Raw genomic sequence first — 14873 nt, forward strand, 5'->3', positions numbered from 1 at the left:
GCAGCACAGACAGGCAAGGTCTCACTGGATCCATACTGACTTGCCTGGAAACACTGGGTGTCAAAGGAGTACAGTGGGGTGCAGCAGCCTGGCAAAGGTTAGCTCACTAAATCCATGGCCTGGGCAATGCCAGCTTTCAGTCCAGCACACATTCTTTTTTTCTGCAGGAAACCCATGAAGAACGAACAGTATCTAACAGTGACAACACACAAGGCAATGTGGCACTGAGAGCTCTCCCATGCCTCCACAGGACAGCTCTGCAATGAAAAAAGTAGCTTGGCATGGGATCATCCTGGCAAGCAAGAACCATTCAAATTCACTCCCTAGTCTTCTCCGTGTCACGTGCCCTCCGCAGACGTGTTACAGGGCTAGCAATACCAGAGACGCTCATCAACCCTCCATGGCAGCCACCTACAACACAGTCACAATTCTTCTACTGTCTCAAGGCCCAGCGCTGAAATGTGAGCACTGCCAGGCAGGGCTGGACATCTCTGAGCATGGGACCACAATACCATTCATCTCACAACCTACTCTGAGTATCTGTCCCAAGAAGGACATTTCCCTTCCTGCTGACCATCACTTCATGTACAGCACAATTCACAGTAGGCCTCAGTGGTAAAACAGGATCAAGAAGTCTGCACTCTTTCTGGCCCTTTTTTGGGGGGATGATTTCTGATCTGGGTTTGTACAACCTCTCACAACGTTGATTCAGGCACAAGAGAGGAGGCAGCAAAATGCAAGGTGGGGTGGAAACATCTGAAGCTGTTTTACCACCGAAGCCTTTGTGTCACTGAGCTACCAACGGTGTGTTCAGAGTATGTTGACAGACTGCAGAGAAAGTGAAAGATCTCTTGCCCAGTGTGCTCACACTGCAGAAACAACAAACCTCTGCCAGCACACTGACAAGACAGGTCTAGCTCCAGCTCTACAAGAAGACGACTTCTACAGCCAGTAGCCGTAATAGGACATTACCCCTTAAGCAGGCTAGTCATTACTTCCTTAGCAGAGTTTCACAAAGTGAGACTGGGAAAGCACCAGCCTCCAGCCACTGAAAATATCACTGAACAGCTACAAACTTGAAGCCTTGTTGACTGTTCAAACTTGATCCTCACTTTTCGTGATCTATGAGACAGCCTGGGGACAGGCTGCAGGAACAGGTGTCATTTGAACCAAGAACTCTAGGCCAAGATTTCCTTAATTCAACTCAGGATATCAAATAGGATCCCCTGACCACCACATCTCAGATTTGGCCAGTCACGTTTCTCAAAAGCAGTCGGCACAATGGCACCATCTCAGAGAACAACATAGCGCTTCTGCCAGTTCTGTGAAGAGGACCACACTAGCCGAGACCAAGGCATCTCTTTCATGTAGCAGATTGAGCACAGAGCTCTGTCTAGCACAGCAGTTACCAGAACGTGCACAGCTGGAAAGAATTCTTTGTAGGACAGGATTTCGTAGCTTTGAGGATATTCAGCTGTTCTGAAACACAGACACAGCTCATAAACCAGTCAGTACACAAGCAAAGGTTGGAAAGCTCATCTCTGAGTTCCCTTGCCCTAACTGCACTTAGTGTAACAGCAAAACACACCAGAAGGAGATGGTAACACAAGACTTGTCTGCATCAGAAGTGATTTCTGTAAGCAAGGATCAAGAGGGCAGCTCAATTTTGAATCACAGCATAGTGGAAACTGGGTAAAAAACTCAAGCTGGGCAGTAGCCAGCAGTCAGTCAAGAACTGCAGAACAGCACATCACACCAGAGACTCCAGGACACAATGAAAAAGGAAGACTAGGCTCGAGGATGGCAGAGGTGATTATTAGAGAGGATGTGCCTGAGCCTTAAAACTATAAAGAAGCTGTGGAAACATTACACTCAAGATCCTGGGTGATAAAATGATCTCTGTGTGCACAGAGATATAAAATGTGAGGCAAACGCAGTCACCACTTGCTAGAGGACAGGGAGCACCAGCTGTGCTTCCCGCTAGGAGCGGAACGCGGCTCCTGCTACATTCACACAATAACTATTCACACATGCTTCCTACCTTGCTTCCAGAGCTTAACCTACCCAAGTCTCCTCAGTAACACTTCTGCTACTAGGGCTGCAAGGTACACTTTGCTGTTCTTCGAATGCGCTTTTAGCAACCCAGTCATTACACTCCCCACCTGGGCAGGATGGAAAGGCAGGGCACGTTCTCAGACCTGGCTTCTGCAGAGTCCGAAGGAACATAGCTACGACATCTGCCTGCTCCAACACTGCGCCGGGACATGGTCTCAGCACCTATATGCCCTCCAGTCTGTACACCTCTACCCGTTGCCAGTGCGCAAAAGCCCACCGAGAAAGCCAGGCCAGTGTTGCTTAACGCAATGCTGTTTAATTCTGAAGGCCATCGTGAAGACGAGGATTACAATGTGCACTTTTCCTGCTGAGGTAGTTGCACTGTATCATTTACGACAAAACTTCACCTCAGAGACTGTTCCGAGCTATGCTGAAATTCTGCTGCTTTACTAGAAGGTCTCACTCCATCCTTTGCATTTAAAGCATGGTGTGGGAGAGATCAGAATGACAGGTCTTTTATGCGTGAATTACAGAGCAAGCAATTGAGTGAAGTTTTATTTACTGAGTTGTCAAGTCAAGTACAATGAATAGAGTAAGCCTGTATCTAGCTCCTTTTGTGGCTCTCTAAGCTTCCCAGCTCTGCAGAAAGGCACAACTCTCCCTGTGCAGCTGGGAAAGCAGAACAAGGAAAAACGACTTATCAAAGGTGACAGCAAGTCAAGAAAATGCTGGAAATAAAGTGCAGCAGAAAGAGTACAGGTCAGAGATGGCCTGGATAATAGGCACCACAGCAGTGCTGGGAAAGGGGTGTAAACATGCCAATGCTGAGTGCCAGAAAGGCGCGAGGAACCGCACTCGCAGCGCTAGAGCAACAGTCTGCTCCAGGAAAGCAAGAAACACTGTTCCTAAAAGCAAGAGGTAGAGTGACGCTGGTGTAAACCTCTACTTGTCCAAAACATAACTACAAAGGATCACTCTACTGAGAAACCCTTCCCGCGTCCACTTTTCAGCCTTTTCACTTCAAGTAGGTATTTGGAAAAAATGCTGCACCTCGCATTAGGCGGATACTAAAGCACTTTAGCATCCTCTCATCTGCACAATTTCCCACACCAAGCAGAAACACTCTCTGAGCTGAAAGCAAGCAATGGGCCCCTAATGCGAGAAGTCACAGAGAAGTCTTAGCAGAAGTAAGGTCAAATAACGTTCTCACTAAATATTTAGTGGAAAATCAGATTATAAGCAACAGTTGTAGGAACTGCTGAGAACAAGACACATCCTCTTCAAAGGCACTGATTAAAATGCTTTCAAAGCAGCAAAGAATTTGCACATTTTGCTATCTCTCCAGATTATTCATGTCGCTTGACACAAAGGGCATGCCTGTTTAAAGAATCAGGAATCCATGTGCAGCTGGCACATGGCGCTCACACAGTCCCTGAAAAGAGAAATAAACCACATGCACAGAATTTCTGAGCTGACGAGCCTGACAAAAATATCAAGGAGACTTTCCAAAGCGAACCAAGTGAGCTTTATGGCTCAGACTGTTTGACTGCCTACTCCACACTGTGGGAAAGTACATCAGACTTGGAATCAACACCTGGACTGAATGCCTGGACACCTACAGCCCACAGCCAGTGCCAAGACGGCTGAGCACCAGCAGGTCAAGAGCCTGGTGAATGTCCTGGAAGCAGGGATCATCCCATATGGTCACCAAGATTGATCATCTTTCAAAGGAGCCGCTGCTCAATGTATGCTCCCCATACTACATGGTGTTACAAAGTTCGGTATCCTACACACTAGTACCTAAATGATCTTTAGCTGTCTTCATCTCTTTTGTGGATATCTACAGCATCCACAAGTCTTGTATCGCCTGCCTATGCTGCTGTGTGCTTACAGCAAACAATAGTGGAGAATCTCTGTAGAGCCAAAGAAACGTGACAGAAAAAGGGAATATCTACTAAGAATAAAGGATAGCAGAGAAAAAATACCTTACCTTTTCCTGCCAAAAGGCATCTTCCTGAAATCAGGTTATTTGGGCTGTGATTTTTCAGACTGTACCAGGCCAGCTTGCTACCCAGATGAGAGACGTAACAAAACTACCCTGCAGTCCCTAGAAGCTCAGGGTAATGGAGAAGTGGGACTCTTCCATCAGGTCAGGACCAAATAGAGGTCCCCCCATTAATGTTTTGTTTTATTTTAAACCTGTTTGCTCAGGTACCACCAGCAACACCAGGCACCACACTGACTGCAGGCGCAACCCTAGCCTTGTCCTCAGGATTCATGCATACCCCCCTCCTCCTCTAAACTCTTTGACACTCTTTACTCTCACAAAGCAGAGCTTACACCCCATACTGACTGCTTCCTCCCCCATCCCAAACCATTCTGCCTCTCAAATCCAGGAGAGAACTGGCAGATGAGAGGCCAGTCTGAGCACATCACAACAACTTTGAGAGAACAGCAGACAAACTAAAATTATCAACCCAGTCTCACCCCTCCACCATCAGCTAGGAAGCATTCATTGCCTGCACCCTGACTTGCTTCTGGGGATCTGGGGAGCATAAGTAGTTCCCAAACCACTGGCAGCAGGCTGCTGTTTGGGAACCTCTGACTAAGCTGAGTTAAGCTTCTGCTGCTACACGCTCACTGGAGATGCTACAAGAACGTGCAGGGTGGGGGTCCTCTTCTCACTCATCCCTAGATTGCAGCCTGGGGAAGTTTTCAACAACTCATGCAGACTTCTTCACTGCTGCCTTCCTCATGCTTAAGAACTGCTCAGCTCCACCTGGCACTGTGGCCACCCCAAGTAGTCAAAAAAAAAAAATGTTGCTGTTACCATAAGCATGCTGAGAAGCACCAAGCACGGGATCATGTGCAGAACACCGATCTGCAGTGCTGTGCAGAACACTGCCCAGAGCCCAGAGGAAATGCCCCAAGGTACCATTTTTGGTTACAAACAGCCAGGAGACAGTCTGCACTTTGAAGAGTCTGTGGAGAGCCTCAGACAAACTAGAGTTATGGAAGGGCCACACAGGAGTTTTAAAGGGTTCTCAGGTACCAACCCCTCCATCACTCCAGGCAGCCATTCAAGGTGGATGCCCCACGGGCTCCATATCCTCATAGGTAGGGAGTCAGCCATGTTCTGTTGATCTTCAAAGGGGCTAGGAGCTGCTGTGCAGCAAGCACATCGGCCTCTTGCTCTTCAATCTGCACATTCCCTTTTCATTTTGGGACAGAATCTGACAAGTCAGCTTCTGGGGAAGGGGGAATTTGAACAAGCGACCCAAATAAAACCACTAAAAAAATGCTGCCAAAAGGCCATAGTTCTGGGTCTCAGTCAGTTAGGCAAGATCCAGTCCAGAGAGACACCCACACAGAGTTTGGAGGCTAGCTGGGTACCAAGTTGCTGTATTGCAGCTCCTGACACACACACTCTTCTCCTCCTCCCCTGCTTTCTCGCAGGTTAGGGTTTCTACTTCGGATCAAGAAGAAACAAGCAGTTTATCATGCAACCAAAAACCTGCTATCCACCTCCCATTCCAACACATGTAAAGGAATGACTTCAGCTGCTGAACTTACTGTAGAAAGAGCTGTGCTCGTGACTCTAATCAATGCTTCTAAGTTGCCTAGTTACACAACAGCTACAGAGAGAGGCAAAAGGGCCAGATCTCTTATTAAATACAGAGTGTTTATCTGTTTGATGAAATATATAGAATTTAGCTTTCCAGCATGTGAACTTTACACACTAGAACATTCCCTTGGGGACTGCTTGTCTGTATGGATCAAAGCAAGCTTTCACTATAAAGATGACTTGTGCCTAGGAGAAAACAGCATTTGCCTCCGATTTCTTCATACAGAAAAAAATCTCTCTGCACAAAGAATTCAAATTAATCAGAGCCCACAGCCAAAAGCAGCAAGAGCACCTTTCAAAGGCCCTACACAGACAGAGGCTATTAAATAACTAAAGGAATATCCAAGGGCCTCTGTCTCTGCTATGCAAGTTTTAGTGAAAACAGCCATGCAGAGCGCTACACATTTTATTTGTATTTCATCTGGTGAATCAACTATTCAAATTTCCATGTGCAGACAGAATACATAATCTCTTTCAGTGTCAGGTCCACTGTCAGCTTAAATGACTGTGGCAGGAAGCCTGCAGTGAGCATAGCCAGCACTCCAAAACAAACAAGGAAATGAGATTTAATAAAACATTCCAGTACACCCATATGTGCATCAGCAACACAAAGAATACGGCCCTGCAAAGGACAACAGCTAGCAGAGCACAACTGATCTATTTTCACTGTGTCTTCACTTTATAATGAGGAAAAAGGTTGGCACCATTACTATACGGAGGAAGAGTGCCTCTTTCATCTGAGGAGCACATGAAGAAGATCTTTTTGTAAGAATGGACAGTGAAACTCCTCTCTCTCGTATCATGTTTATCATTAGCTCCTGATCCACTTGGATTGCTCACATCTTCAGAGTGCTTTGCTGAGTTTTAAACTCTTCCAGCTTCAGGACTGGGTTGCACTTTTGCCCCCGAGGAAACAACCACTGCTGTCATGTTGCAACTAAGAAATCCTTCCTGCAAGTCAGCAAGATACCTGTAGCTGGGAAACCCCTGGGGGCTCTCACAGGTAGTAGTACAGATCAAGACTTTTATCAGAGAAGAAAAGGATACGTTCATAGACACACACACACAAAGAATATGAACATATTTTTTGGAAACCTGTCTCTGAAAACAGAGAAATCTAAGCGTACGAGCACATGAACCCACTCTGCAGAGAAAGGCAGGCTCTGAGCTTTAGGCCCTTCAATTATTCTATGGGAACAGCAAAGGAGTAGTGAGCCCTGCAACAGAAGTGTGATGCAGAGGATTCATTTATCTGGGGAAAACTACATGCTTATGGGCAGTTGCTACCCAGCAGCCAGGGTACAGCTCATACACCTGCATGTTACAACAGAGATTCTTACACTGCTAAGTTAGGACCATCCTGCTCACCCATCACCCAATCCTTGGGCACACATCACCTCTCTGGCCAGCCCTAAACCTCTGCACGCCCGAACCCTTCAAGCACAACACAGGCAACCATTCATTAAACCTCCATCCCTAAAGCATCCTTCGGATTCAACAACCGAGGTTCTGTCTCAACGTATCTCCTGCTGAGGACCTCATCTCTGCCTAGCTGGCCCCCAGCAGCACAGCCACAAGTCTCCAGAGCCCCTTCACCCCAAATGCCATCAGAGCTTCCCTTCACGAGCCTCCATCACTGTGTTTGCTCCCCATATCTCCCCCAAGGAGCTACCTCTCCATCTCACAGCCCAGCACCCCTGAGCCTGCTCCCTAGTCCTCCTTGGCCAAGTCTGCTGACTCAGCCAGCGCTGGTAACATAATGTCCTCACCCCTCTTTCATTCGATACAGCCAAACTCTTCCTGCACCTGCTGATCGCCTCTACCGCAGGCACGGAGCTGCCTCTCTGGCTAATCTTAAAACCCAGCCAGCATCACACTTTCTGACCAGAAATTTCTCTCCATTGGTAGCACCATTCTGAGGCTCTTGGGCAGTGCTTTGCCTTGGTGACCCTGAGCAATACAAGGCTTGGCCTCACAGGTGAGCAATCAAGCAGTTACTGCGGAGTCTGCAACCAGGCTCTTCTCCGCTTTCTACTCAGCTGAAGGGAGGCTGAAACCAAAGGAAAGACTAACACTTGCACAAGGACAAACCAAGCTCCTCCGAGCCCGTCAGATTTCAGACTAATCCCAACAGCACGGCCACTGGTCACCGAAGATGCAAGCAGATCCTCAGGGAAGGCTCTGTGTTAAAGCATGCTGACAGGGCGCGTGCTGAATGCGACGGAGGGTAATGAGCATCTCGAGCTGTTCGGAGGCAGGTCACCTCCAATTCGGCACCGTTAAAAAGACTCTGCACATATGCAGAACTCTGGTCTCTTTTCTACTTCACGTAACACATCAGCAGCTCCTCCAAGACCTAACATGTTTTATTTTAAAGTCTTTAGGCTTAACACAGGGCAAACGATATTCAAATGGCCAGAGTAGCAGATACCTGTCTCTGCAGATATCTGCACCAGCACCAGGCAGTGCTGGGTACTTGCACGAGGCAGGAGGCTACGGAGGCGAAGGCAGCTGCACCATCGTCAGCAGTTGCACATTTGCTTTCTCCACACTTGGCTGATCAGCTACGATTGAACAACGGCGGTGATGCAGCTAATGGTGAAACTCAGAGCTGAGCAGCTCAGGGCAAGAGGCAGACAGCGGTTGCGTGTGCGGTATTCCCAAGATCTTGGCTGGGAAACAGGAGAGCTAAATAAACCTCCCAGCACAACTACCTGGGACGGTCTGCCGAATGCTCCTTTGAGACAGGTTAGTATAGGCAGCACAGGCCTATACTGATAAAAGCCACCAGCTTTTCATTGGAGCCCAAGCAATTCTGCCAGGAAGCTTCCCTCTTGCAGAGAGGAACGCTTCCCTTTGGTCACCGGGACCGGTTAATCCTAAAGACAGGCACATAACAAGCAAGTCCATGGGAGCGTTGCAGTTCTCGGATGAACAGAGGCTCTACAACAAGCTATGCCTCCATGCCACCGGAGAGCCCCCTCTCCTCCTCCCACTCCAAATTTCACAAAGCTAACTGTATTCCAAGCAGGAATTTCACATAAGCAGGAACGCTGATACTATCGGGATCGTGAGGCAGGTCTTTCAGCAGAGAAGCAAGACTAACTTGTTTAGCACTTTCAAGGAGCCATGCTGTAGGCTGGGTACTAGGAGGAAATTTCTGCTTTTGACAATAATCCAGAAAGTTTCTCCTGTTTTGGGAATTAGCATCTACTTAAAAGAGTGGAAAAAAAAGGGGGGGTATTTTGTTTTAAAGAATGTTGTCTTCCCAATCAAGTGCTGGATTCTGCATTTGAAAAAGGTTTGAATTTTTAATTTGTATACAGTATATAGAACAGCTGTTGCACATGCTTGATCCTTGAATGTAGATGTTACTGCTGAAATAAATAATTGAGAAAACAAAAAAACTACCAGCCCAGGCAGAGTGATGATACATTCCAATTAATGCACTAAAAATGCAGCCCTCTCCATTTAGAGCTCTAAGAATGCAGCCCAGATTTTTTTTTCCACTAGAACTTGAAAAGAATAAATCAAAGTAATTATAGCACTGCCCTTTCAGAATTGCTTTGCAAAGCTGAAATCAGAGCTTCAAAAGGTTTTTACTAGCAGCCAGCAAATCCAGAGAAGCCTACTTCAGGCAGCTGCACTAGCCCCAAGACGTGCTTCGTGAGCCACTTCCACATGGAAAAATAGCCTGGGTTGAGTTAAAGCAGCTTATAAAGTCTATATTTGTATCTCACTTCCCCCAGCCCTCATTACCTACCACATCTGCATGAAATCAGGATCATGCCTTCCAAAAAGTTCACTGGCTACTGGTGCAGACCCCTGCATCCCATATTTATATAACATTTATTGTCCAAAAACTTCAGAGCAGAGACGGTTAGATCATCGTTCCTATATTATGGGGAAACTGAAGTAGGGTTTACGAAGTAAAAGGCCAAGTGATGGAAGCAAGAGCAGAATCCGAGCTTCCAACATAAAGGCTTACCGCACTCATGGGGATTGCTGCCACCCTAAAAGAGCAGCACAGTATCGTCAAGCATATTTAGACAGCAAGGTAACGACTGCTGACTACAGATCCTGGTTTCATGCTGAGGTAGTCAGGGTTCATGAACAAAGGCTTCTTCTCAGCCAGCTGAGCAGAGATTCATGTCAATGAACCATGGACAGGGTGGATAAAACACTGTTTATTTTAAAAATACTTTTCTTTGAAGTTAAAAGTTATGTTAACCTTCAATAACTCCATCTAGGAATTGTTCAAATTAATTTTAAAAAGTAATCAGGTAGTTCATGTTTGCTGCATAAGCTTTACAGAACAGACAACAAAACTGGTGACAAACACTGGCTCAGTGCATGGCACCACATTTCAGTAAACTACACTCTTACGTGAAGCCTTTTCCTCTTCCAATCAACAAATAGAGCTCTGAGAGGAGAGAGCTACTAGTTGCAAAAGATTGAAAACATATTGTGTCCAGAAACAATTAGTTCTATTCAATAGCTATAATGTTTCCATTAAATAATCAAAGGCAAAGCTTGTCCTAATAGTCTCTAAAGAGTCCAATACAGTGTAGTTTAACAAACATTATTACACTGCTGGTCTTGGGCTTTTTGATTGTATTTCAGTCTCAATACAGTTTGGTTCAAGATACAGATTTAAAGAAATTAATCTTAAAAGAAATATTTTTGTCATTATAATTAAATGCAAAACTAGGAGTCTGAATAAATACATTTTAAACTAAATGCATATTTTTGTAGAGTTACACTCTTCGCAGAAAGAAGTACAGTTTGATATGAAGCTATACTGAGCTGTCAATTGAGATGTTTAGTTGCTACCAACAAGGGACAAAAATTCTCCTTCAAGATAAGCTAAAAAGCAAATACGCCAAACAAGATTAAGTCAATGATTTAAAACAAAACTTGCTGATTTAAGCCAGAGCTGAAGACTGGCAATGTAAGTACATCCACCCTGGCCAGAGCCTCTCCGTTCTCTCCATTAGCCCATAGATAGTTTCCTTTTTAGGTCAAAGACAAGGAATGCTCTGCAGGGCAGCACATGGAAAACTGGCTACCTGTCCATATTGTACCTGTATTAGGAAAAGAGGACTTCAATCTCCAAGGCTGCCATTCCAACACCTTCACTAGCACTAAATTCACAGGAAACCTACGGACCTGAGAGACAGAACATGGAAACTTTATCAAGATTTCTATGGCATCCTCCTCCATACAGCCCTGCTCAAGAAAAATTGAACCAAAATAGGAAGGGTTTTCAAAGTTTATCAAGAGATATTTTTCAACTGTTTAAAAGGAGACAATTTATTACCTCCCGCAAAGACCAGAGATTTCAACAGAGAAAGCGATGAGCCTAATCCAAAATCCTGGATCAGGGTTTGCAGGAATGCTCACCTGGATGGGAATACTGAGTTTGTCTCATTTCTAAAACTAAACTATTCATTGATCATTACTGGGATGTTTCTACTTTGCCTAAAACTCACAAGTCATTTTATGATTTGTTATATGTATTTTCTCCCTGATGAAACCTCTGTAGATCATTTAAAGAGCAAGTTTGCCCTGATATCAAGAGCACCACTGCAGAAGTACTCAGTATTATTTGCACAAAGCTGCTGATCAGCCAAAAACTTGTATTAAGGAACTCTAAGAGCTTCTGCAGTCTGAAAGTTCACTTACCCAGAGAACAAAAAAAAAAAAAAAAATCTTTATTTTCATAGTCACTAGAAGCCTGCAGTTATGTACCAACAGCTCACGTGTGTGCCTGATTCTCGTGGGAAACAGTAAGTTTCAGGTACCCTAACTCTTAATACAGAGAGGAAACCTTTTGTAGTCTTAAGGGATATAATGCTGATTGCAACAGCTTAAATGTGCTGATTTAGACAGAACTGTATGATAGGTTTTGAAATCTGTCTGGATGCACTATTAGCATAGTTGAGGAAGACTCGGATCCCATCGATCACACTTTGACCATTCTTTCCACAGTTAACCAAAGATTAATGTGTAGCAGGCAGGAAACAAGCAGACAAGGCTTCTAGGCAGTAAATCCTTCCGAGAGTCATCTCACAAAACAGCCTGTACTGAGATGGTCGTTTACCTCAGAAAGGGCTTTGGGTTGGCAACAATTCCGCACAGAGTCACTACGTAAATCTCAAACTGGAACTTCACTTTGCTGGCCCATGCTCCCACCACAGGCAACACACAGAAATCCAGTGAATTAGGTGATGTGGAAAAAACAAAGGTGATATTGGGGTTTGCTTTTAGCTTCATCTCTCTGATGTGATATCATCTCACAGAGAAAGCATACAGCTTTGAGTTCCTCTCCTTTATTGCACATAGAATGGCTTCCCTACACACACAGAAAAAAAAAAGAAAAAAAGAAAAAAAAACAGGAAACAGGAGAGGAAAGTGGCTATACTGGAGAGGGAAGTGAAGGTAAGTCAAAGTTATCAGAATATAAAAAGCAGAAAATGATTTTCTTCTCCACCATCTGTCGCAGCACTACCTTCAGGGGTGATTAGTGACAGCCGTTTCAGAAAGGGAGTTCACCTGAGAATGCTTGTGCCCCTCCAAGTGCCCGCAAGCCCCAGACTTACACTGCCATGCCTCCGACAAACTCTTCTGTAGCTTGGCAGTAGATTGTGATGGCAACGCGGGCATCTGCATCAAATGTGAATTCCAGGCTGTACAAGACTTTCTGCTTCCCGTTCTCCTCAGTAGGACTGTCAACATCATCTTTATACCTGAAAGACAATGCCAGAGAATCAGAACACATATTTATCAGATATTTATTAGTCAAGTTCACTCTGAAAGTTGGGGCAAGAGTACTCCCTTCAATCTAAAGTGTTCTAGGCAAGACATCATGGGCTTTCACAATACCCAGGAGATTTCTGTTCCTCCCGCTGAAGAAGGTTCTTCCAAAATTTGTCTGAAATTATGAAAGTAAACGACGCAGCAATGCTGTTGAGGTCTCACCCTGTCTTGCAGGGCCAGGTCATTGAAAGAGCCAAGAAGCTGAACTCTCAAATGTTGATCCTCTAGGAGGGGAAGCATTCTCCCCCCCTTTAGGTGTTTGCATTATGTTCAGTATGTAAGTTAGAAACAATCCTGCATGGGCCTGGAAAATTCAAAGCCTGTTTTTTTTTTTTTTTTTTTTAAGCTGTACAAATGAAATGGTGAGGAATTTCAGGTGCATGACAGGCAAAACGTAACGTGCCTAATCCAAAGAACTCCAAAAGCTCACCAAAAGTTACCTCCAGTATTATATGGAAGATGATATTCAGATCAGAAAGCACTCTAATATAGGGATTTCAAATACCTTTGTTTACCCATATACCTATACAAACCATCAACCAAACACTTGATGCTGCTAATGGCTGAAGCATGCACACATTTATAATATAAGAACTAACACACTTAAATGTGTAACAGAGGCATGATAACCAGGAGAAGAATGAATCTACCAGGTTTTTCAATGAGCATAAAGGAGTGGTAACTTGGATTTAGGCTACTGGACAGCTGGATCTCACCATGTGATAGCTCATGACAACTGCACAGTATTACATTTTCTCTCCATTTCCTGGAAAAAGGCAAGCAACAAATCCAGTGAGAGAAGCAGAGTGAGACAACGGCAGTGAGCCGTTGGATAAGCAGTGAATTATGGAGTGCCAAGAGTGACCGAGGGGACAGGCAGATCCTGGAACGAGCAACCAGCACGGTGTACCATGAGAAGCGCTCCCTGCGTGGAAGCACCCCGTGACAGATAGGAAGGACACAATACAAATGCAGAGCAGAAGCAGATTCTCTTATGTAAATTCAAATCCCTCTCTAATCCTATAACTATGGATACTACAGCTCATGTCCTGCACGGGACTGGTGAATGCAGCAGGTTGCCTTTCAACAGTGCACAGTGACACTGGATTTGCAGCCCAGGCCCAGTCTAACACATCTTCCAGCGTTCCCTTAATTGCCAGGAGTCCTGGGTCAAAGCCAGACAGCTAAACTATTCAGAAGAAAGCCTGGCACCATCTCCCACTTCACAGTATCAGTAAGCCTCTCCCTTCATTAAACAGCCTCAAGCAACTAGCTGTGCTATTGAAAATACTCAGAAATGAGCTGGGCATACCTCTACAATTCAAACTAAAAATTGTCATGGGAACTCATATTTGCCAGGTTCACCAAGACGCAGTAGCTGCTGCCTAGCTGAGAGGGTTACAGCATGAATTCTGCTTAACAATGCACTGGATGAGAATGAAATGTTCAGCCTCAGTGATTCAATATAGAAGGCGCAAAATAAAGTTTAAGAACAGCATAATCAAATACTTACCATACATACTTGTACTAGTCTAGCCTTAGCGAATTGCTATCACTATGGCGCACACTCACATTTCCGTTTGGAGGACTCTCCAAGACCTCCAAACATGCCAGCAGCTCACCTAGGTCAGAACAGTAAATCAAGCTCAAATGAACCCAGCATGCCAGGATAAAATAAAAAAAAAAAAATCCAGAAGCTGACTCTCTAAGCAACTGCAGCAACCCGTGTACAATAGCCAGACTAGAACAAGACGGCATTTTCACACACAGGGTAGCGGTGCTTGAAAGAATAAAATTTTGAGGCTGCAAACATGAAACGCTCTAGCCAGCTTGGCAGGTTTTCCTAAAGAACATTGGTGTAATCTCAGCATTTCATGAAGGACTGACCCAAGGAGACAGAAGGCAACAAGCCATTCGAGGGTTATTTGGGCCCATAGGAAGCAGCAATATCAACTTCTGCAAATTATCTCTTGCCACACTGGCCTCCATTGACCTGGGGCAGGCAGCAAAGGACAAGGGGAGCAGAAGCTCCAGATCACCATACACTTGCCACTTCCTTTCAAAGTAGGACAAGGAAGAACCAGCACCCACTCTGGACAGGCACAGATGAAGGTCAATTCATAGATCTATATTTGTTGCATATAGGCAGGTATCAAAATAGAGATGTCTGGCCTATACATGAGTCACAGCTCAGCAACTTTGCACTGAGGGACCTAGATAACCCTAACAAGGTGGGAGACCTGGCAGAGGGCTGGTTACATAAAAACAACATGTCAACATTAAAACCATTGGTTCTTTTGTCTTTCAAGAAGATCATATAGAGCACAGAGATTCCCATGCCATTCTCCAGCTCCCAGCTTCACCTCTGGATCTC

General features: G+C 45.1%; 1 protein-coding gene across 9 annotated transcripts in view; it reads right to left on the reverse strand.

The window, feature by feature from the left end:
• The window catches only part of MGRN1 (mahogunin ring finger 1), a 60591-nt gene that overhangs the window by 30063 nt on the left and 15655 nt on the right, over positions 1-14873 (reverse strand). For all 9 annotated transcript variants that reach the window (XM_062588221.1, XM_062588218.1, XM_062588219.1 and 6 more), the window contains exon 4: positions 12283-12429. In XM_062588221.1, coding sequence (XP_062444205.1) covers positions 12283-12429 — 147 coding nt within the window. The remainder of the gene's footprint in view (positions 1-12282; positions 12430-14873) is intronic.

This window comes from Rhea pennata, chromosome 15 (assembly GCF_028389875.1).
Source record: "Rhea pennata isolate bPtePen1 chromosome 15, bPtePen1.pri, whole genome shotgun sequence".
Lineage (NCBI taxonomy): Eukaryota > Metazoa > Chordata > Aves > Rheiformes > Rheidae > Rhea > Rhea pennata.